At 46.2% G+C, this 24,673-nt stretch overlaps 1 protein-coding gene across 1 annotated transcript in view; it reads right to left on the bottom strand.

Annotated features, from left to right (window-relative positions):
• Positions 1 to 24,673, bottom strand: part of FER1L5 (fer-1 like family member 5) — a 79,190-nt gene that overhangs the window by 52,049 nt on the left and 2,468 nt on the right. The window contains exons 4-16 of the mRNA XM_088670978.1: positions 22,854 to 22,955; positions 21,900 to 22,028; positions 20,443 to 20,505; positions 17,917 to 17,967; positions 16,684 to 16,714; positions 14,328 to 14,443; positions 10,306 to 10,429; positions 7,373 to 7,449; positions 5,700 to 5,768; positions 3,845 to 3,888; positions 3,417 to 3,499; positions 1,703 to 1,809; positions 1,017 to 1,127 (exon numbers count right to left, since the gene is read on the bottom strand). Coding sequence (XP_088527104.1) covers positions 1,017 to 1,127; positions 1,703 to 1,809; positions 3,417 to 3,499; positions 3,845 to 3,888; positions 5,700 to 5,768; positions 7,373 to 7,449; positions 10,306 to 10,429; positions 14,328 to 14,443; positions 16,684 to 16,714; positions 17,917 to 17,967; positions 20,443 to 20,505; positions 21,900 to 22,028; positions 22,854 to 22,955 — 1,107 coding nt within the window. The remainder of the gene's footprint in view (positions 1 to 1,016; positions 1,128 to 1,702; positions 1,810 to 3,416; positions 3,500 to 3,844; positions 3,889 to 5,699; positions 5,769 to 7,372; positions 7,450 to 10,305; positions 10,430 to 14,327; positions 14,444 to 16,683; positions 16,715 to 17,916; positions 17,968 to 20,442; positions 20,506 to 21,899; positions 22,029 to 22,853; positions 22,956 to 24,673) is intronic.

The following is a 24,673-nucleotide window of genomic DNA, read 5'->3' as shown; positions in this document are numbered from 1 at the left end:
GCGCTGACGGGAGTCCAAGAACACCTGGAGGACCCGAGTGACCCAGTGCCTGGATAGAACTTGGGTTCTTCAAGCCTTGCACTTTCCAGACAGCAGAGAAGGCATGCCAGGTGGGCAGGGAATGACAGGTCAACAGGCCTTCTCTTGCTGTATGGAGCTCACAAGCAGTTCTATTATGTTATTCATTTACTAGAACAATTTATGCCGTCTTTCTGCTAAAAAACATAGGAAGCAATCACTGAAATATCCTGGTCCAAGAGTTCTGAGGGCCCACTTGAAAGGTTTAGGCCAGGCATGTCCAACAGGTAGATTGTGATCTACTGGTAGATCACTGGACATCTGCGGTAGATCATTGGCTCCCCCAAAGAAGCTGAACAACTCTGGCTCCCCTTAAAAAAGCTCAACATTTTACCTCCTCCCTGAAAAAACGCAACAACTTTGACCCGAACCCCCCCAAAATGGGCCTTCCTCCTTCCTTAAAAAAATCTCAACAACTTTGACCTGAACCACAAAAAAGGGGGTAGATCACTGCCAGTTTTTAACACTGTGAGTAGATCGCAGTCTCTTGGGAGTTGGCCACCCCTGGTTTAGGCCATCATTATGAAATAAAACAACTGGTGACACTGTGATCTCAAACCACACAGTTTAGCTTCTGCATTCTGGACCATGTAAAGTTCCTCAACATCTTCCAAAGACAAACACAAGAAAGCTTCATCTGTAAGTAGATAATAAAGACTGCTCCTGTTGCCAGCTGCCCGAATCCTGTGTTTCCATGATACTACAGTCTTCCAGGAGAAACATGGGAAAGTAAGCAGGGAGGAAACAACTCCTCCCCTCCTGAGGCCTCCTTTACCTCCTTCTTTCCCCTTGTCTTTCTCTCTGTAATCATCTTGGCTATGTAGCTGCTCCTACAAGGTCCACATCTTCACAGTCTTATGGAACATCCCTACCCCATCCCAGAGTCCTGTTTGCACATAGCAAGAAAATAACTTGTATATATTTCGTTCTTTGGTTACCTCCATTCTTTTAATATATGGTTCAGGAATAGCTTCTATTCTTTGAACGGGGTCCGACTCCATGTAGCTAGTCAGCTCCACTAGGACTCTTCCCCGGTAAATCATCCCTTCCTTCGAAAAGAGAAAAAGAGTTCGTGATAGAAAGAGCAGAATAACAGACGATGATGAGGAAGAATTGAAAAGAAAGAGCAACATTGTGATGTCTGTATTAGCCTTTCCTTACACTCTTTAGCACAGCCTAAAATAGCCCAGCTCAGCAAGAGTGTGCACATTCTCCTTGGAACACAAAAGCTTGTTCTTGCCAAGGTGTACTTTACACCGAGGAAATTATCCCTGATAAACCCTATTCATTCTCCTATACATTTGAGAGGCTGTGGTATGGTTGATACTTACCTCCACATGCCCCTAGGGATTGGGATTGCCCCCAGGTACAAGGGTTTTGGAAGCCAGGAGATCAGTGAGGCTACTGGCCAATGGATACATCCATCTCTGACACGGGTATTGTTAAATATGTTTCTGGATATAAATTTATATCTTAATCACAAAGAGCGGTTGTGTCATTCACTCTTGGTAAATGTTGTAGCTCAGCATTAGAAAACTATTTTCAGTTTGCAGTGCTGGTGCCTTGCAGAACAATCACCCTCTTGCCACAACTCTTAAGAAATAGACTCAAGAGACAGACTTACACTCCCGACATTCTCTAAATTGTCCTCTTCGTTCATGAGCTCTGGTGGGGTCCTGTAGAGGGTCACAAAGCTTGGCCCGAAGCACGGCAGGAAGCCTGAGAATTTCTCTGAAACCAACAAGAGCTTGAGGGGAGGAAGAGTCTGTACACCACCAGCCTAGTCACAAGGCAAGGCAAGGTGGCCAGTTTGGGGTGATCTTCAAGATGACATCAGACAGATCTGATCCCCAGGGCACAATCTGCCGTATTGGGAAGTCTTCCTGCATAATCTTCCACTGAAACCAAGGAAGCTAAAAGGCAGCAGAGGGCTTGAACCTGGAGCTCTATGGGACTCTGTGCCTCTGGGGTTGAAGGCCAGGGGAAGGAACAGCAGGCAGCTCAACACCGGACACCACTACCCAGAATCCTCTTGGCCCTTGATATCATGTGATTGTATAGAGCCAATCCTATAACACCATCTGCTATAGAACATGCCCTCCAACAGTTTCATCCCCAAAATCGGGACACTAGGAGGGGTGCAACTTCTAGTCCGTTGCTCTGGCAATCACCTGGAGAGTTGGAAGAGTTTTGCCGAAGTGCTGGACCAAAAGACGCTTTGGTGTGACCCTGCTGATGTCTTTAACGAGACATTCCAAGATCCAAACGGAAGCCAGGATTGGCTTCTATGATCTGGGATGTTCCACTTAAAAAGGTACAGTTGAGGGGGATGATAGAGCTCTAAGACGGCTGGGGAAACTGTGGCCTTCCAGATGTTGCTGGACTCAGGAGCAGACTTTGGTAATATGGTGCCTTGAGTGAGGACAAAATGTTGTGCCTCCACTGCATAGTTCATGTTTTCGCAGTAATGCCTTTTGGTACAGGTGCTTTTTAAATGGATCTTCTCAGTAGGTACCCATATAAATAGAGGTTTTAGTATTATGACTACGGCTATTATTTTCTGCCTCCTTGGCTGGGCACCTTGTGCGGGGAACCACCCACACTGCCCTAAAACCCAGTGCTGCTGGACTACAACTTCTGGCATCCTTGATTGCTGGTCATGATGGCTAGGACTCTAAGGGCATGGAGTCTATTAATACCTCCGTGGCCACAGATTCCCCACCCTGTCTCTAAGAACGGCTAATCTTCCTCATTCTGGGCAACTTGGCCACCAAATGGTCCCTCCAAGCCGACGATTATCCTTCTCAGACTCAGGACCTGGACCTCACTGCCTTTGGATCTGAGGGGGACGTAGAATAGTGTGTTCCCACCATTCCATTTCAATGGGGCTTACACCAGCGCACAGCAATCTCAGGCAAATGCCAGAAGCCCCATGACTTGGGGGGGGGCACTGTGACTGGTGCCAAGTCCCAGGCCATCCTTTGAATTTCCCTGGAATGCAATATGATGTACATGCAACGGGCATTGCATTGTGGGCAAATTAAAATGGTGGCTATAATGGTAAGTCCAGCCACACAGCCAAGCCAGGAGGCCATCCCATCCGTGCCTGCTGTCCGGGATGCCTGCCATTGCCCAGCGAAGGGCTTGCTCCCAGTGGGGAGGGGCCATGGAAGGCAGTTCCTCCAGGATCCTCTGAAACCTGGAACCAGCTCTGCTTGCATAAGAGAGCTCACCGAAAGATTGTGTGTTATGCTAATTGAAAGGAGTGGTTGCTGTCAGGTGGCCCAGATTTGCAGATTTGCAGGGTGTGTGTTTGCAAAGAATCAAAGCTTGCTTACTTCCCAAGTCAGTCCCAGCTGAAGAGATCTGGGAAAGGCTGAGAAATGCTGTCCCCAGAACACTGCTATCTTCATTTTGTTCCCTAGAAAACAAAATAGAAGGCTTTATGGCAGCAGCGGTGGGGAACACCCCCCCAGTGGCACTCCAGGTCTCTTCCTAGCCCCTGGAACTCTCCTCAACTGTACCCCATCTCCCCAGAACAGACTCCTCACTGCCCTGCTCTGTACCCTCTCATGCGCTTTTTTGCTTGGTTGGAATATGAACATCCACTTGCTTGGATGGGGGCTAGAGCAGAAACCTCTGACCTTTGCATGACTGGAAAGCAGTAATATATCTTGGACAGGCAATGTCTATGGGGGGCATAGTATATGGCCCAGGTACTGTGCTGTGTTGGAGGTGTGATCCGAGGTGTGCTGGCAGCACTCACCCATCAAGAGCACTGAGTTTGATTAGGTCACACATGGAAGGCATCTGCAAGGGAAAAGGCAAGTTGATAAGGAAATCTCTCTGCGTCTGTCTGCTCCATGGACCACCCAAGATTCCATCACCACCTCACAAATAACAGAACCCAGCTTCAGTCACTGTAAAGTTAGAGATGATGGGCTGTATGATTAGTTTTACCCAGCTCAGGGAATGAACTTCTCAAGCTCCTAATGCGCCCATGTGTCCCGGAGAAGTTCATCTCCAGCTCAGAAAATAAAACAAGCTCAGGTGCCATGGAATCAACACACCCCAAATCTCCTTGCACCTGGAATACCAATGAACATGCTCCCATTTCAGCACCCCAGGCATCAGGGATAAATGGAGGCCATTATAGCAGCCAAGTAAAGTTTGCATGAGGGAGAGGTGGTGGCTGAGGTCTTGGGCTTCCATTGATGTTATTGGGAACCTAACAGGATTCTGCATTTTGGAAAGCAAAAAGACTGAGCTAATTTCTGGTTTTAGGGCCAGAGGGCTCTGCTTGCCAAGGCCAATTCCTAACTGAGCCAGTGCGAGGGTTTGCATGTCGGAGGTGTAAACAGTAAATAGTAGCAGACATTTCAGAGTAACAGACTGCAACACAGGAGAGCAGCGGCGTATGGAGCCTCTTGGTCACCCAGGGCGGCAACCCGCTCCGTGGTGCACACGCGCAACATCGCTACGTAACAATGCATGCATCGCTCTGCGCATGCGCACTACGGATCAGGTTGCCAGGGGCAGTGCTACAGCGCCGGGATCCGAGGATTCCAATACAGTGGTACCTCGGTTTATGAACACAATTGGTTCCGGAAGTCTGTTCATAAACTGAAGCGTTCATAAACTGAAGTGAACTTTCCCATTGAAAGTAATGAAAAGTGAATTAATCCGTTCCAGACAGTCCGCGGAGTACTTAAACTGAAGCGTTCATAAACTGAAGCGAACTTTCCTATTGAAAGTAATGGAAAGTGGATTAATCCGTTCCAGACGGGTCCACGGAGTACTCAACCTGAAGCGTACTTAACCCGAAGCATGGGTATAATTGGTTCCAGAAGTCTGTTCATAAACTGAAGTGTTCATAACCTGAAGCGAACTTTCCCATTGAAAGTAATGGAAAGTGAATTAATCCGTTCCAGATGGGTCCGCAGCGTTCGTAAACCGAAAATTCATAAACCGAGGTGTTCATAAACCGAGGTTCCACTGTACTAGAGCGGTGCCGCCGGCAACCCGCTCCGTAGTGCGCTTTACTTCTCCCTGCTCAGGCGGAGCGGCGAGGGGCGGGTCAGGGAGGGGCGTCAGCGGCCGCCACTGACGCCCCTCTCTGGCCCGCCCCTTGCCTCCGCCCCAGCAGAAAGAAGCAAAGCAGCCAACCACCGAGCAAGGCTTTACCGGGCAGCAGCTGGCTGCTCGCTCGCGGGAGGGGGCCGCCGAGTGTCAGCAGGCTCCGCATGCGGCCCCACCCGCCACTCTGTTGAGTGGCATGTAAAGCAGCCAGGAGGGGCGAGGTGAGGCGAGGCTCCGTTGGCTGCTTCACATGCCACTCAACAGAGTGGCGGGTGGCGGCAACACCGGGGCCTCCGCGATGGCAACCGCGGCAGCGGCGGCTGTTGTTGTTGGAGGTTGGGTGGGGGTGCATGCCGAGGTGTCGCCCCCACCCCAGAGAGGAACCCGGGGCAAACCGCCCCCATCCCCCCCGCTACACCCCTGCAGGAGAGCCCTCCCCGATGAAACATGATGTCATGGTGGTAGGAAGCAAGCTCAGCTCCAGCCACAAATTTACCCCTGTGCTTTCTCTCTCCTCACCCCATTTCTGGATAACTACTCACCTGCATAGGAAAGAACATCACCTGGTTCCACACAGGGTTGGCGTCTCTGAACACAGCTCTGGTCTTTAGCTGAGCATGTGGGTAAAGGGAGCAGGTCAATAAAGAGCCACCATTCCGTAGAGGGCTTAGCTTTCAGCACATGCTTGTGCCAGGTAAGATACCCACTTTTAGATGACAAAGGGGACAACAGCATATTCCTGCATTACAGGGGGTTGGACTAGATGATCCCTAAGGTACCTTTGAACTCTATGATTCTACTACTACTACTAATTTATTATTTATACCCCGCCCATCTGGCCGGGTTCACCCAGCCACTCTGGGCGGCTTCCAACAAAACATTAAAATACAGAAATCCATCAAACATTAAAAGCTTCCCTAAACAGAAATCCATCAAACATTAAAAGCTTCCCTAAACAGGGCTGCCTTAAGATGCCTTCTAAAGGTCTGATAATTGTTGTTCTCTTTGACCTCTGGTGGGAGGGCGTTCCACAGGGCGGGTGCCACTACCGAGATAATAACAGTGGTGGTTGCCCTCTGTTGTTTGTATAAACATGTAATTTGCTGCCTGATTAATTGGGAGCAGTTTTTCAGTTGAGCTGCAGATTTCAAAGCATAGCCACAGTTTAGTTTGTGTATAATTCCAGGAAATATGAATTAGGTAGAATTTCTCCCCCATCCACAATTATGAACCATGTACATTGATAGTGCGCAATAAAATAATAATATTAGAGAGAGATGAAAAGCCAAGCTCCCAGGTCTCACTGGTAGCTAAAAATAATGGCACCTAGCCCATGCTGAGAATAGCTGGAAGGAGGGTGCATTGCTTTGTGTGAGACCTGCTTGCCACCACCTCCCCAATTTCCTTAGGATCCCCAATCGCAACCAGAAGCAGCTCACCTGCAGAAAGTGAGTCCAGTGCTATGATTTCCAGCTAAGCTTGAGGCTGAGCATGTGCCAATGAAGCACTACCTGGAAGAAAATCTCTATCTGTGTGGAAACACCAGGACCTGCCAGCAAGGCACTCACGTCACTGGCATGCTTGGGTTTCTGTGTCAGCCTCCTTCCAAACTGGCGCCAGAGTTTTGCAAAATGCACCCTTTTGACAATTCTACCAGACATACCTTCAAGTCATTCTCAAGTTTCCATGCAAGACATAAAAATGAGTTCCCAGGTAAACAGGAAGTAGTTACCGTGCTTTTGTTTTGCATTAATGCGACTTGTCATTTCCACCAAACACTGGGCTTGCAAACAACCATTGGCTAGGTTGTTTCTGATGAGCATCAGGGGCCTCCAGGTGATCAGGCAAGGATGGATTCAAATATTGGCCCTTTCCTCCTTTTATGCTACTAGAGATTAACATAGACTGTAAAGGTAAAGGGACCCCTGACCATTAGGTCCAGTCGTGACCGACTCTGGGGTTGCAGTGCTCATCTCGCTTTATTGGCTGAGGGAGCCGACGTACAGCTTCCAGGTCATGTGGCCAAGCATGACAAAGCCGCTTTTGGCGAACCAGAGCAGCACACGGAAACATAGCTTGTACAGGCTAGTAAATTCAAAGGCTGTAGAGTACAGTAACTTATTCTATTGTTTGTTAGTAGCAGATGCTAGTTTCTTAAGATACTACTGTCTTCCTTTAAGGAAAAATAAAATAATTAGGGGTACATTTTACATACCAGTTTCCCTCCAAAATCAACTTCCAGAGAAGGGTCAACTGAACTGCCAGTGGGATCAACATTCAGGTCGCTCTGTACTGTTGAGGAAAGTAACAGCCCTATTAAATCCTTTTTAATGATCCCATTTTACCAGGGTGGGTGTGTATGTGTGTTTCAGGTTGGCAAACTATGTCTGTCTGAGGCCACCAATGACAGAATGACGAAATTTGAACTTAGACCTTCCTTACTCTCTTATCTGCTGGACAGCTCCAATGGGAATGTGTTGATTGCATAAGGGAACCTGGAGGAACATGAATCTGAACTATCAACCTATATCATTTAGAAGAAAAGATTCAAGCCTTCTCACTCATAGACACAGAACTCTTGTCTGGCTGTGTTTTGACCTCTGAGCCACTTATTTGAATGTTCTATGTTAAAAATGGGAAATTGGAGTAGCCAAGGGTTTTTTTGTTTGTTGGGGTTTCTCCCCCCCCCAAAAAAATTATTGATTTATTTAAGTAAATAATTTTTTTTCATGTTCTCCAGCCAAAAAGCTTCCTAGAGCAAAACCCAGTTGAAATAAAAACAAAACAAAACAGTGATTGTCCTTCAAGTATTGAGAAAAGATCAGAAGAAGCACTGTGCATGCTTGAACTGTGGAGGCCATGCATGCACACTAATGCACCACTGCAATGCATGCCATGGTACTCCCTCCACAGTTGGAGACGGTAGGTCTCTAAATACCACTTGCTGGGAATTGCAGGTGTGGAGAGGCTTGACAGGCATATGTCAAGAATGCTTTGAGGGTGTTTCCTGCTTGGCAGGGGGTTGGACTGGATGGCCCTTGGGGTCTCTTCCAACTCTAGGATTCTATGACCGCTATTATACTCAAGTCTGGCTTGCAGGCTTCCCACAAACACCCAGTTGGACCCTGTGAGAATGCTGGGTCAGGGTGGGCTTTTGACCTGACTCAGCAGGGCGCTTCTTCTGTTCTTAAGCCAGGACAAAGCTTAAGGCAATTCCTCGGTTGTTGCCTTCTCCCCCTGCCCCTTCACAAGCAAGGGCTTAGTCCACTGTGTCCACCAACACAAGAACAAAACTGAGTTATTATCCTCACTCTCTGACCCACCAGTTTAACTGCTAATCATTTGTCTGGCCCAGCACAGGCACCGGAATTTCTGAAATTAAAAAATTAAGAAACATTTTTGCTTGCAAAAAGCAGCAAAGCTCATTAAGCTCTTTATAAAGCCTGGCATACTGCAAAGACCGAGGCAAAGTCATAACAACATGTGGGAAAGAACATGGGCTTAGCTCTTGAAAGGACATCCCAGCCCTACTGCTACCCAAGGTACTTGATTAATTGAAAATGCATATGAAAAATGCAATGTCTTTCCCCCACTGACCAGGGCTACTTCAAACGTTTGTCCATAATAAGTGTGTGGTTTGTTTGTTTTTGCGGGTGGGATGTTTTGTGGTGCTTAAATCTGTTACATATGTTTTAAAAAAACATAGCTTTGTTTAAAAACAGCCTAGTATACAACGGCAACATTTATATCCACTGCTCCACTATCTTTCCCTGGGACCCTGCACACTGCTGCCATGCAGAAGGCTCCCCCAAAGAAACATGGCTCTCTGGCTGAAAAAGGTTTCCCATCCTTGTTGTACACCACAGGAAGCTAACCCATTCTCACGGCACTTTCAGTGCTCTGGAAATGCTAGTCAAACAGGAAGGGAGAGACCCTGCCAGAAGCTGCCCCTTAAGCTCTTTGTCTATTTTCACTGGTCCAAACCTCCTAGGGGCGGAGGACGGGGGTGGGGTGGGTGCGGGCCGCCCCAGGTGTCACCACTGAGGGGGGGGGTGACAGAATGCCGTGCAGCACTCACCACAGAGCCTACAGTGCGCCCAAGCCACGCGTCTCTCCTGGGAGAGATACAGTGGCTTGGGTGTGCGTAGGCTCCGTGCTGCCGAAATGGTCCACCCGTTGCCTCCCCCTCCCCAGCTGTAGGGCGGCTGAGTGGGAGGAGGCAGGCAGACTCCAGAGGCCCCGCCCTCACCCTGCCCTATGGGTTGCTCGCGCTGCCCCTGGGTGCACCGCTTCAGGCGCCCAAGCTGCTTCCTCCGCTGCTGAAACCTCCTCCACAAATATCTTATTAATTTCCCCTTGGCTGCAGCCCGATCAACAGCTGGAGGCTGGAAAACATCCTCTGAATTTTTGATTGCAAATTGGTATAAGTGTGTTTGGCGGCATCTCACACTCATCATGCAAAGATTAACACACGATACGAGGAAAGCAAGGGACCAAACTACAGTGGTACCTCTAATTACGAATAACTCTACTTACAAATGTTTCTACTTATGAACGGAGCTCCGTCCGCCATCTTGGATGCGGTTTAGATAGGGTTTTTTCTACTTACGAATTTTTAGATAGGGTTGCTTCGACTTACACATTTTTTCTCCCAATGCATTCCTATGGGATTCGACTTACAATTTTTTTTGACTTACAAATGTGTGTTCGGAACACATAAAATTCGTAAGTAGAGGTACCACTGTACACCTACTGATCTTAATGGTTATCACTTCAGTCTATATGAGATCTGTAACTTTAAAAAATAAATAAATTGCGCTGCAATTTGCAAAATAAAATCTGTCTCCCTATCTTGTTTTGGCACTGCCACCCCACTGTGACAAAGAGACCACTTTTTGAGTGTGGCACAGAGATGCAGAGTCACCAAGAGGTTTTTCCTTTGTCCATTGTTTACTGCTGAATCAGAACAAACATCCATCCTCAAAACCCCAATTGGGGTTTGTCCTGATTCAGCAGTAAACAGTGAGTTTTCCTGGGGAAAGCAGATGGGCAAATGAAAAACTTCTTGGACTTGTGCCTAGAAAGCACAAGCTAAACAGAAGTAAAAGTGTGTGTGTGTGGAGAGAGAGAGGGGGGGGGCAAACTTACTTGGAGACAAGTCTTCTGCTCGGTATACAAAGAGCTGGAGCATGGCTCTGGGTACTCTTGGCATTACTGCTGCTTGCAGGATGTTGGCCTCCAAATTGCCACTGTCTGGCAAAAGGGCTGCATCCTTGGAGAAGAGAAAGGCACAACATAAACCTGTGACCCAGATGCTGTTGGCTGGTGCCCCTCTAGATGGTTTTGACTCACCACAACCCCCACCAACCACTTCCTGCCCCAGCTGTGCTGCTTGGGATGGATGGGAACACAGGAAGCTGCCTTATCATGGATCAGGCCATTGGCCTATCTGGCACAGTATTGTCCACGCTGAACAGCAACGGCTCCCAAGACTTTGGATGGGAGACATTCCCTGCCCTACCTAGAGATGCCTGGGATTGAAGCGGGGACTCCCTGCAAGCAAAGCAGGTGCTCTGTCAGGGAGCTCCCTTCCTCAGAATCCTTTTTCATATCGGGAGGGCCCTAGGTGGGTGAAAGCTGTCACAGATCATCCCCACAGAACACACAGGGAGTTTCAGATTCAAACAGGGCATTTTCTGTGTTCATTTCAGTGGCAGCTGCAAAAGGAGCACAAAGCAGGTTCTCTCCATAGGAGAGAACATGGGTTGTGGCAAGGCTAACAAGACGACCCAGGGCTTTGGGGCGGGTCTGATATTTGGCCTTGATTGGTGGTTTAATTGTTGCTAGGGGTTTTTGCTTGTTGCAATTTGTTGATTGACAGCCCTGGCTACGTTTAAGCTGAAGGAGCAGTTTGTGCTCTTTGCTGCTCGCTTCGCAAAAGGAGCACAAACACTGTAGCAGGAACAAATGCAATGTCGGAACCAGGCCACAGTTTTGCAAGGAAAGCTGTGGGACATATTTATCACACTGGAAAACTCAACCCGGTTTAACAGGCATGCTGTCTTCCAAGAAAACAGTAGATATGGCATGTGGGACCTGCTGTCCTGTAGTTTCTCCCTGTGCTAATCAACACAGGAGGGCTACATGGGGGCAGGCAATGGTGTAAGGTGGGCCTTTTCCATTTGGCCAGGTACTCAGAGTAGAATTCATGGTTCTGTTCTCAAAACAACCTTATGAGGTAGGGTAATGAATTAATCATAGGTCTTTTTCCGCTGCTTGTTCATGTTCCCGGAAAAGTTTGCAACAGTTCAAATATAGGCACAAACAAAACTTAGATAAAGTTAAAGACCACAGAATCGCAAGAGCAATTAAAATTATCTGCAAAAGGTAAGAGAAGGAAAAAAACAACAAACAAAAGACAGGCTTCAGGCAAACTTGCTGCTTATTTAACTTATATGCAGAATTCATCATGCGAAAGGCTGGACCAGATGAATCCCAAGCCGGAATTAAGATTGCCGGAAGAAATATCAACAACCTCAGGTATGGTTACAGGTAGGTAGCCGTGTTGGTCTGGATCGAAGTAAAATAAAAAAATTCCTTCAGTAGCACCTTAAAGACCAACTAAGTTTTTATTTTGGTATGAGCTTTCGTGTGCATGCACACTTCTTCAGATACAGTGAAATGGAAGTTTCCAGGCACTTATGTAGAGAAGGGGTGGGGATGGGGAGGGGAGGGGGGATCACTCAGAAGGGTGGTGGAAATGGGTGATTGACTGACTGATAGCTGTTGATGACCGCAAACGACTGCAAATGGTTTTGCATGAAAAAGCAAGGGTTGAGATGGCTGAAGATCGCTTATCATGTATAATGAGATAAGAACCCGATATCTCTGTTCAAACCAGGTCCCTCCATGGTTTTGAGCTTGGTGATAAGTTGCAATTCAGCAACTTCTCTTTCCAGTCTATTTCTGAAATTCTTTTGTAGTAAGACAGCTACTTTGAGATCTTGTATAGAATGTCCTGGGAGATTGAAGTGTTCTCCTACTGGTTTTTCTGTCTTCTGGTTCCTGATGTCAGATTTATGTCCATTTATCCTTTGGCGTAGGGTTTGGCCTGTTTGTCCAATATAGAGAGCTGAAGGGCACTGTTGGCATTTGATAGCATACACAATGTTAGAGGATGAGCAATTAAATAGTCCTGAGATGGTATGTTGGATGTTGTTGGGGCCAGTAATGGTGTTGTCTGGGTGTATGTGGCAGCAAAGTTGGCATCTGGGTTTATTGCAGGCTCTGGTACCAGTGTCCATGTTAAGTCTGGTGGTTGTATTATTGTGGGTGAGGAGTTGTTTAAGATTGGGTGGCTGTCTGTAGGCAATGAAAGGTCAACAACATCCAACATACCATCTCAGGACTATTTAATTGCTCATCCTCTAACATTGTGTAACATTGTGTATGCCATCAAATGCCAACAGTGCCCTTCAGCTCTCTATATTGGACAAACAGGCCAAACCCTACGCCAAAGGATAAATGGACATAAATCTGACATCAGGAACCAGAAGACAGAAAAACCAGTAGGAGAACACTTCAATCTCCCAGGACATTCTATACAAGATCTCAAAGTAGCTGTCTTACTACAAAAGAATTTCAGAAATAGACTGGAAAGAGAAGTTGCTGAATTGCAACTTATCACCAAGCTCAAAACCATGGAGGGACCTGGTTTGAACAGAGATATCGGGTTCTTATCTCATTATACATGATAAGCGATCTTCAGCCATCTCAACCCTTGCTTTTTCATGCAAAACCATTTGCAGTCGTTTGCGGTCATCAACAGCTATCAGTCAGTCAATCACCCATTTCCACCACCCTTCTGAGTGATCCCCCCTCCCCTCCCCATCCCCACCCCTTCTCTACATAAGTGCCTGGAAACTTCCATTTCACTGTATCTGAAGAAGTGTGCATGCACACGAAAGCTCATACCAAAATAAAAACTTAGTTGGTCTTTAAGGTGCTACTGAAGGAATTTTTTTATTTAACCTCAGGTATGCAGATGACACAACCTTGATGGCAGAAAGTGAGGAGGAATTAAAGAACCTTTTAATGAGGGTGAAAGAGGAGGGCGCAAAATATGGTCTGAAGCTCAACATAAAAAAAACCAAGATCATGGCCACTGGTCCCATCACCTCCTGGCAAATAGAAGGGGAAGAAATGGAGGCAGTGAGAGATTTTACTTTCTTGGGCTCCTCAATCTTGGGAAAGATTGAGGGCACTAGGAGAAGGGAACGACAGAGGACGAGATGGTTGGACAGTGTACTCAAAGCTACGAACATGAGTTTGACCAAACTGCGGGAGGCAGTGGAAGACAGGAGTGCCTGGCGTGCTATGGTCCATCGGGTCACGAAGAGTCGGACACGACTAAACGACTAAACAACAACAACAGGCAAACTTCTCTGGGGAGGGTGGTTCCATGGCTGGAGTGCTACTACCCAAAAGGCCCTTTAGATAGTGGGGGCAACCCCAAGCAGCCTTCTTGTGAGGTTCTTAATGTAGGGGCAGGTGCAAATCAAGACAGGTGGTGAGGTCAAGATGGAGCAACTGGACCCCATTCATCCATTGAGCTTCAGGGCAGAATAGGAGTTTGAACCTTGTTCACCATAGGCCTAAGTCTAACACTCCATATCCACCATCCCAGTCTGGCATAGGAATTTGGGTGGAAACCCCACATAGTAGAATCATGGAATCATGGAGTTGGAAGGGATCCTGAGGATCATCTAGTTCAACTTCCTGCAATGCAGGAATATGCAGCTGTCCCTTATTGAACCGGCAACACCACACTCTAACCAACTGAGCTATCAACTGAGCTGCTGTTGGCATCCTGTAGCAGGACCCAGGTATAGATAGTATTTATCTTCTTAAGAATGTTGCTGCTATAACCCCAAGTTCTTCCTATTTTTAAGCTGCTGGTACAGGGCCACCAAGGGTTCTGCTTGGCCAGTCAGCCTGTCCTGCTCTACTAAACCGTTTAGCAAGTTGGCATCTGACCTACCATTCTTGAAAAATTATGCTTTATTCCATTATCCAAACAAGGCATCCCATCATTCTAATAGCTGCCAATGGCATCACATGAACTTGAACGCATTGAGGTGGTGAAGATGTTTCAATGTTAAGATTTTTACCGGTGCTTGATCGCCAGCTCCAAGGACACAGAGGTTAACTTTCACGTAGCCCCTTAGTCCGGCATTGAGATTAGCTGGGTCATAGAGGCTCAGCCATTTGCCCATCAGAGCATGACCTAGAGGAAAGAACAAGAGCCAATATTCACACCATCCAGAAGTGCCATCTAATTGGCATTTTCTGTGGATACGGTAGACATTCTTTTTAAAAACATTAGAAGATCCTGCTGGATCAGGCTTGTCCAGCATCCTGTTCTCACCATTGCGGGATGTAAAACTGCAGTCAAGTACAACATTCCTACAGTGGACGTGTTAGGGGATGTTTTGTACCACTCATAGAATCATAGAGTTGGCAGAGACCACAAGGGCCATCCAGTCCAACCCCCTGCCAAGCAGGAAACACCATCAAAGCATTCTTGACAGATAGGTGTCAAGCCTCTGCTTAAAGACCTCTAAAGAAGGAGACTCCACCACACTCCTTGGCAGCTAATTCCACTGTTGAACAGCTCTTACTGTCAGGAAGTTCTTCCTAATGTTTAGGTGGAATCTTCTTTCTTGTAGCTTGAATCCATTGCTCCGTGTCCGCTTCTCTGGAGCAGCAGAAAACAATCTTTCTCCCTCCTCTATATGACATCCTTTTATATATTTGAACATGGCTATCATATCACCCCTTAACCTTCTCTTCTCCAGGCTAAACATACCCAGCTCCCTAAGCCATTCCTCATTAGGCATCGTTTCTAGGCCTTCGACCATTTTGGTTGCCCTCTGGACACGTTCCAGCTTGTCAGTATCCTTCTTGAACTGTGGTGCACAGACCCTGTTTCCTCCTGAGCTGGGACAGACTTGATGAGGGTGTGGTCTGTTGTACTATCATGGAGGAGCACACGGCCTCCATGTTCGGATCAGTGTGTCTTCTCCATTTTGTATGTTTCTGCATGATTGGAGAAGTGACTGCTTAGTCGCAGTCACTTGGGACTAACTTCTTTATGGAATAGTTCTAGTTGTTATGTAACCTAAGCCTGCCTTCAGGGATATGTCTGTGAACCCGAATGAATCTATGAGTAAACTACTTTTATATTAACGTTAATCAGATTCTTGCTTGTGTTTATTCTTTTTCAGAGGGATTAGAAGGGATTTTACCAGGAAGGAATCTTTAATAGCAAGACTCAGATGAGTCAGCAACAAGCTGATGGCTGCATCATTTAAAAAGGGGGATGTTTGGAATTCCGCTAGAATATGGAACTTGCTAGTGCAAGTTAGGAAGGATATCATTAAATAATAGGCTACATCCTCTCCTGCCTCCCGAATCGTCCCCACAACCATGGTCTGCCAGATCCCTGTGGGAAACCTGCAAGCAGGCCCTGAGCCCAAGAGCCCTCTCTCCCCAGTGGTTTCCAGCAACTGGTCTTCAGAAGCAGCATAGTCATCATGGCTAGCAGCCATTGATTGCCAAGGATAGCCTTTTCCTCCATGGATTTGCTGCATCCTTTTTAAAAGCCATCCTGGCTGGTGGCCTACACTGCCTCCTGTGGGAGTGAGTTCCGCAGTTCCACAATTTAACTGTTTAACTGCTTTGTGAAGAAGGGCTTTCTTTTATCTGTCCCGAATCTTCCAACATCCATCTTCATTGGCTGTTCATGAGTTCAGGTGTTATGAGAGAGGGGGAAAAACATTTCTCTATCCACTTTCTCCAGGTCAGGCATCATTTTAGACACCTCTGTCATGTCACTTCTTGCTCACCTTTTCTCTTAACTAAAAAGTCCTCGCAGGGGAGTTGCTATGAGTAACAGTATCACAAGGATGTGATTCTATCAAATGTCAATATAAAACTGTGTGACCTGGTGCAGAGTCCCTCTTGCCTTACTCTGTAGATCATAAGCTGTCAAGCCCTAAATCTGAGGTCTGAGCTGAAACTTTTCGCAAGTTTCCTTGAATGTTTTTGCAATGTTGGTGAGGGCTTCCTTTTCCAATTCTTTTAGGCACTAGCTCTCACTCTCAATTGCCTTCAGTTGCCATCACCATATACTCAAACACCATCCCATGTCCTACATTAGCTGGTTTACACTTCATTTCCCACAAATATACATAGAAAATAGGCAATTTAAATATAGTAGTAGCACAACAGCTGTAATACATAATACAAATATAATGCACTACAATATAAAAAGCATATCAAAAGTTTAAATCAGCACAAAACAACCAGTAGGTCAATTAACAAGATCTGACACCAGAAACATCCATGGAGCTTGTGATGTGAGGATGGAGCACAAAGCCCAATGGGGGAACAGTGGCTGAAGGGTCTTGGGCACCCTGCCTCCTAAGAGCCCTCAAACCTGCCACTGGCTCTAGACAAAAGTACCTGGAGATTCATACACAAGCCCGATCTCAATCTGCATAGAGAGAAAAACAGAAGGAGTTACAGGAATTGTCAAGGAAAGGAAAAATTGAGCTGTGGCAAAATTTCAGGGCAATTCAAAATATTGCAAAGAGTTTGCAGTTAGACTAAATTGTGGTGGTTTTTCTTTTTTGTGGGAGGTGGGGTTCCCTTCCAATCCTGTGATTTTATAACTGAAATGGGATTCCACAGGAACAGGGGAGATTTCTAAAATGGTCAAATGCTTCTTTATTAAGGAAATAACCTAGGCAGGTCTATTAAGTATCTGCTTTGTAATGTATGCTAATTTAACAGAAACTCTAAATCTCTGGAGGCTCTCCTGGGTGATCAATGGCTAAAGGGGATGTCCTCAAGATATCTCTGCGTGGAAAAAGACACAGGAGAATGGCCGTTTGGGGGCTGGAGCTGCAGAAGAGACACAGAGACCTGACTTGTTCTCTGCAAGAATCCAAAGCTATGGCTTTGGTGACCCACCCCAGGAAGCTAATGTAGGAGGTGGAGACGATCAGCTGGAAGATTAATGCTGTAAACCTTCCAGAACATGCTCAGCCTGTGTTTATAAACCTTCTACCACAGAAATCACCATCAGCCTTCAGTGGCCTTCACTCCAAGGAAACCAACCCAAGGTATGAGCTGGGACTAGGGATTTACAAATTCTGGTTTTCTCAGTTTCTCCTTTTTCCAATCTTAAATTCAGTTCTTCACATTTCTGCAGCAATTTGTATTTTTAAAATTTATTTTAAGAAAACCCTCTTCAGCATTTTAGTGTGATTTTTTCCTAATTCTTAAATGCTTATATTCAAATTCTTAAATTCTTATATCTTTTACAAATATAGACATGTTTGCAAGCAACCTCCCCTATGGTAATGCATTTTTGTATGGCATTTTCACTGATGTATGCCTTTATAGACAAACGTTACCCTAATATACTTCATTCATTTAGTAGTTGTTGCTCTAATGTAATTAGCTGTCGTAAATAGAGTCTGTTTAAGTGCTGGATTTTGCCAGATGTTGAGTGCTACCAGTGGTAAGACAACAAACAAACTTCTAAAAAAGACTCTTTCCCTTGTCTCGGGGGCCAGCCCAGAGCAGCTCAAGGCCCAGCCCTGGGTTCTGGCCTACTGAGCATCAGCAGTAGGGAGACACCTCTTGATTTCTGCCTCTCTGTAGATATCAGCCAAAATTGCATCCACTCACCCTGAAGACCCCAATGAGGGAATCGGCCCGTATTGCCTTGGAGTTCAGCACCTAAAAAAGAAACACACATAAATTCCCCTCCCCTCCCACAAAGCTCCCTTGTCCATCTAGTACAGTATAGGGGGTGGCAATGCAGTGCCTCCAGATGTTGAGGACTACAACTCCCATCATCCTTGATCACTGATAATGCCGTGTTTGGGCTGATGGGAGCTCAACTCCAAAATACTGTATGTCGAGGGGACCTCACCACATTGGTTGCTTCTGGTCTGAGTAAGAGGCAATTGCGACCCCAGTCACAACTCCACTCTCCCCCAGGCAGTGACTAAAATAAAGAGTGATAAAATAAACTCAGCCAGACAACAATCTGCATTAAAAATGGCCACAACTTTATTGACTACAGATGTAGGTGGAATTTTGGCTCAGGCATCGGGTGTATATTTGTTCCAGCCTCCTGCTGAAGGGCTGAAACATTTTCAGGGTTATGCCAAGGACTTTGGCCTCTCCAAGGTACCAAGCTAGTGAGGTGGCCATGCTAAGGCCATTTGCTGGAAGCTCTAAGGCTTCTGGACAGAGACTTCCACCCTCTAATGGGGTGCCCTGAATACGCTGCTGGTTCTGGACTGGGGAGTGCCCCTTCACCCAAAACATATGGAGGGCACCACACCACATTGGTTGCCCCTAGTCTAAGTGAGATGCAGTTAGCAGCTGCATTGTCCTTTTACCACTTGCATTGGGCTTCTTTTGTATCTCTGAGGAAAAGGAATAGATTTAAGAGTTTAAAATGCAAAACAGGCAACCCAGCAAAAACCCACTGTCTGCGCAGAGGGTGCGGAAGAAGGGAAAACATAATCAATGGAAGCTGGAGGAAGGAGACTCAAGAGCCACCAGCCCACACCACTTCTTCTGGTGTACACACCACACTTCCCTACCGTCAGGCCAGGCGGGGAAAGGGCCACAGTCCAGAGGGAGACTACTTGCTTTGCCTGCTGAAAGTCCCAGGTTCAGTCCCTGGAAACTCCAGGTAAGGCTGGGAAAGACATCTGTTTGAAACCCTGGAGAGCTGCTGCTAGCTAGTGTATAGAAAATACACCAGCAGCCTGATTTGATACAAGACAACTTCCCATGTTCCTGACTTGAAAGAGCTAGCAAAAAGTGTCAGGGTCAAGCTTGGACTTCACCTGGGCAATGGTACATTGGTTTTCTATCCTTATCTCTGGTTCCCCTGCCTTATGGCTTCTTCTTAGACCTCAGTCCCAGGAATGGGTGTCTCCTGCTTTTGCCCTTCTAGCTCTCTCAGCCCACACCCACATCATAAAGTGCTATGATACCACTTTAAACAGTCCTGGCTTCCCCCAAAGGATTCCGGGAGCTGTAGTATGTTAAGAGTGTCAAGAGTTGTTAGGAGACCCCCATTCCCCTCCTAAAGCTACAGTTCCTACAGTGGTTTAACAATCAGTCCCTCTTCACAGGGAAATCTGGGGAATTATAGCTCTGTGGGGGGGAAAGGGGCCTCCTTAATAGCACCCTTAATAAAGTACAGCTCCCAGAATCCTTTGGGGGAAGCCAGGACTGTTTAAAGTGGTATTGTAGTGCTTTAAATGTATGGTGTGAATGTGGCCTAACAAGTGAAGGAATTCCAATGGGTCTACTCTGAGTGGAACAACCTAGATGCTTAACAGTCATTTGTGGCCTTTTAGGTGTTGTGACCTCTTGTGAGAAGGAAGCGTGGCTGGGGAGTGGCAAAGAGTGCCCACAGTTCATGGGCATGCAACATCTCAGAAGCAGCTCATGTAACTTCTCACCTGGCCAGGTTCCTTGGTGTTACGGTGAATGACCCTGGGACCCTGCAGTGTTTAGCTGAGGATGTGGATTGAGGACAAGGTTCTAGCTACTTGCTGGGGATGGTGGTGGGAAGGCCTTGTTCCTTGGGAATCTCTGTGTTTGTTCTTGTATCCACTCCTCAGTTTCTGCTGTGGCTCCTTCTTGCCTCCTTGTTCTACTAAGACTCTCTGAAGATTCCGGACTAGAAGTCGCTCTACATCTGGTCTGCTTTTTCCTTTACAAAATTGCTAGTTCTGCTTCCCAGGTTATCAGCCCTGAGACCGAATGAAGCCTGCCAGAGCTACAATTCTCAAGAGTTCCCTGTGAAGAGGGATTGACTGTTAAAGAACTCTGGGAATGGTAGCTTTGTGAGGGGAACAGGACTCTCCCAATAACTCTCAGTGTCCTTAGCAAACTACGGCTCCCAGGATTCTTTGGGGCTGTTTAAAGTGACACAATAGTGCTTTAAATGTATGGTGTGAATGTGGCCACATTTGCCGACAACCCAGTATGCTGGTAATGCAATCACAATATGTGTCTAACTTTTTGTCCTCCAGAGGCTGCTGGAATCCAAAGCCTATCATGCCAGACTTTGGGGGCTGCTAGTAGTTGGAGCCTGGCAGCCTTTGGAGAGCACCACACTATTCTTGTGACATGGAATTCTGTTGAAAAGGAAGGGTGGAGGACCAGATGTCGCTTTCTCACCTGGATGTCAATGAACTGGTCAAATAGTTCCATAGGTCTCTCATCAAAAGTCTGAACGAATGTCTAAGGAAAATCAAACAAATGTGAATGAAGAAGAGAGGTACCTAGGTTGCAGTAGTAAGATGACAACCTTGCAGCAGAGGCAATATTGTAAAGTCCTTGTTACAGCTTCAAACCCATTAAAGGGCTTTCTACCCGAGTAATCATTCATGCATTTAGTTTCTAATTTTATGTAGCTATACTATAACAGGAGTTCTCTGGGTACTCACAGGAAGCAAACCAAAACAAACCTAATAAAACAACAAGAAAAACAAAACAGAGAAGCATAATCTAAAACTCAATGATAAATAGAGTGGCCCAGAGGTAAAATGTATGTTATTTAAAAGGTCTGGGTGAATAGATTTGTCTTCAGCAGGTGCAAAAAAGGACCATAAAGAGGATACCACCATCATGCATATTGTTGAATCCCCTCCAATACAGTTGTCTTACGAGCTGATAAAGAAAACAGAATATTGTTAGAAGGAGATGCTGTGTTCAATCAAGCTAGGAACTTGCTTTCCCAGGAGGCAGTGATGGCCACCAACTTGGATGGCTTTAAAAGAGTATTAGAAAAATTAATGGAGGAGGAGAGGGCTGTCAATGGCTACTAGTCATGATGGCTATATTCCACCTCCGCAGTTGTAGGCAGCAGTGCAGCAGTGCTTCAAAATACCACTTGCTGGAAACCATGGGACATGCGCAGAAGCGACTTCCGGTGCCAACTCTACTCGATTTCCGGTGCCCAGACATGGGCAGAGTGGCACCGTAAATCGGTTCTGCGCATGTCCAGACATGCGCAGAAGCGACTTCCAGTGCCAGGCTGCCCGTGTCCACATGTCTGGGCACCAGAAATCACTTCTGCGCATGCCCGGGCATGCACAGAGGCGATTTCCGGCAGCACTCGGCAAGCCAGGTGAGCGAGCAGCCAGCTGGGAGCCGGGACATTTACGCAGCTGAGGAGCCTCCCTGGCTGGCAGGAGCTGCTTTCTTATAAATCTGGGGGATTTACAGGATATTTTGCAATTCGGGATAACAGCGGGAAATGGATTTAAATAGTGGGGGTTTCCCGCGAAAAATGGGTAAGTTGACAGCTATGCATCTCCCATCATCTCCAAGCAGAGTCCATGCTGCTTTTGGCTAATGGGGGATAGAGTCCAGCAATGTCTTGAGCACCACAGGTTCCCCAACATTGCAGAAATGACTGCAAACAGCCTCACAGTGTGTTCATTCTAGGAAAGCAGGCAGTTCATATTGCCTTTACAAATACAGCATCTCTTCCTCTTAGCAAGCCAGCACCTTCAAGTCCTAAGATCCTGTTACTGTACAATGACTTTTTCATTTGAGCCCCAGACCGGAAGGCCCCTGTCAGTCAAGGACAGTGTTTGTGGATGCCATCCGAAAGCTCACAGAATACCAACCTCATTGTAGTAGGGGCTGATCCCAAATTTAATTCTTGTCCTGAACACGTAATCCCCAATAGAGACTTTGACCACCGGCTTGATGTTGTTTTCTTGCAGCTGCCGGCACTCTATTATTCCAACTCGCACCTAGAATGAGAGAGACAACATGTTGGCCACACTCTGAAAGCATCTTAGGTGATCTGTTGTCATAGTCTATGGCCAACAGGCAGGTGAGCAACACCCAAAATGGAGACATGCTTGGAGAAAGGGCCAAAATAAGAGAACAAAGAGGCAGGAATGTGGGGTATCAGTAGGTGAAGGGTTAAAGTGACCAGGGATAGTGGAGCTCAGACGCCAGGATGTAAGCTAGTGGGTAGGAATGGAAGAAGGCAGCTTTTTCTAGTTCGCCATGTATTTGTCACACGCTACACTGTTCCACTGCAGTTCATCTTCTGCCCAAGCCTGCATTACTTCTCTCATGGTCCACTGCAGTGAAATTACATAACAAATGTAATCTACATAATTAATTATCTAAATTGCATTGTCACAACATTTTCCACCCCATTCATTCTGATGCAAAGGAGATGCAGTGCAAATGGGGAAGAAATGTATCGATGATTTATCACTGGTGAACTGAAAGCAAAAGCAAATACTGATTGTATTTACAAGATTGATTTATGTCCCAGATATGGGACAAATAAGTGAACATTGACAATTTATGGTCCCATTTCCATATTCATTGGAATTCTCTTACATCTCTACCAGTGAGTCACATCCAAGGGAAAATAGTTGAGATAGAAAGAGGAGACTTTATAGCAGTGGTGGCTAACTAGTCATCATCCATATGTTGTTGCACCTGATCTCCCATTAGTCCCAGCCAGTATGGCTGCCTGGAAGTTATCAGGATGGCAGAGGATGTCTTAAAATAGTGATTGTTCCTACATTTTGACCTCAGCAGTTGGACCACCTTACCTGAAAGACTTGCTTCTTGTCGACCAACACTTTCTTGGGTGTGGACATTGGCGTTGCCTCTTGATCTGTTTCCTTTGGAACCAGGTCTTCCATTTCAGAATCCTTTGCAAAGATGGGGCAGCAAACTGGTGAAGACCAGAAATAACAGTGTTGTAACGTCTAATGTTTCCATAGCTTTTCCCCTAAATATTTGAAGCAATATTATGCACAGAATCTCTGAAATGATACAAGCATTAATCAAAGGCAAACAGAAATCTTTCCTCCTGGGGATCTCCTGGGGCTAATGTGTGGTTCAAACACACAGGAGTGAAGGTGGTGTTGCTTACATTGCAGCACAGTCTGCTGCACACACATGAAATGTGCAGACTTAGGTATGAAAAACACAGACAAAGTCAATGAGACCCATACGGGGCATAAGAAGGTGAGCAATATAATCTTTGAGTAATATAATTGATAGAAATAATAATACAAAGGCACAGCAATCTATATATATATATATATATATATATATATACACTGTAAATGTAAACTGGCCATGTTTGTTGGTTTCCACTTTTCACCGAAACCCCTTGAGCAACAGCGATGAAATTTGGACACAACATCACATGCCACTATGGGAGTGTTACTAGCTACATGGGGTATACAAATGTCACACCTGCACAAGGTAAGACCCCATTTTTAGGCCCTAAAAAATCAGCCAGGAGATCCTGTCGAGTATGCTGGGAAAAGAACCAGGTTACAAAACATTGCCCTCTAGCGGCGGCTACACTGGTACTACAGCTAGAAAACCTTCCCTCTCCACAGCACCTTGGCTCACCTTTGCAGACTAGGACGAATGGAAGTGGGGACTCACCTGGGTGGGGGTTGGGGGGAGGAGGGGGCGGGATACGTCATGGATCAGGACAGGGTGGGGCCACTCACAGGGATGAGCCACAGCAACGCATGGCCGGGCCAGGTAGCATAGCTGCCAAGTTATCCCTTATGCTGAATAGGCTTCCTCGCGAGAAAAGGGAAAACTTGGCAGCTATGCCAGGTAGTTGTACATAAAAACACAAGCAAAAACTCGCCTTGTACAAAAAAACTCAAATAGACTGAAAATACAAATTTCCTTAGGGGGCTTATGAGGTGTTAAGTTTTCATTGCTTCATCAAACCCATCTTAGAAATGATGACTTTCTCATGGTTGGCAGCTGAACTCTCTGGTTCAGTATTTAGAGGCCCATCATGGAATGAGGACCCAAGCTTGTGGGCTGGTAAGCAATACTAGGTGGGCATCAGTCCCCAAGCCAACTGCATACTTACTAAATTTCCTGAAATCATGTTTTTTGGATGGCAGATCTGTTGCAGGTTCTGGAGGGGAAAAGCAGATCTTCACAGTGATGGTACACTGAAATGTTGAGTCATGTGAATGTGTATTAGTTTGCAAGTAGCTAAAGTGAAGAAAACAAGGGGTTCCCAAGCAAACCCCACCTGAAACCTAAAGAGAGCAGCCTGGCCTGCTCACATCCCTAGAACAACAGCCTGAACTGCAGAAATCACTGGGCAAGTTTTTAACAGTATGGATATAAGAATCCTCATCTTCTCATGTCTGCTATAGCCAGTGTGTACCCACAATGTAGATACCAGGCCCCCTAAGAAATATTTGTGGATTCTTCTCTGAATGTTACATTTTCCTTTAGAAATAGTTATTTTAGCTTATCTATGCAGGCGGCTATATAGCCATTCACTTATGGTAAGGAAGGGTTTTCTCTGGGCAACCAGATGAGAATTTTCTGTAGGTCAGATGAACGCCAGCTTCTTCTTAATTTCTTTCAGTGTGTG

Source organism: Zootoca vivipara, chromosome 6 (assembly GCF_965207765.1).
Source record: "Zootoca vivipara chromosome 6, rZooViv2.hap1.1, whole genome shotgun sequence".
Classification (NCBI taxonomy): Eukaryota; Metazoa; Chordata; class Lepidosauria; order Squamata; family Lacertidae; genus Zootoca; species Zootoca vivipara.
Note: the sequence above shows the minus strand (reverse complement) of the source record. Positions and strands in the feature narration are given on the sequence as shown.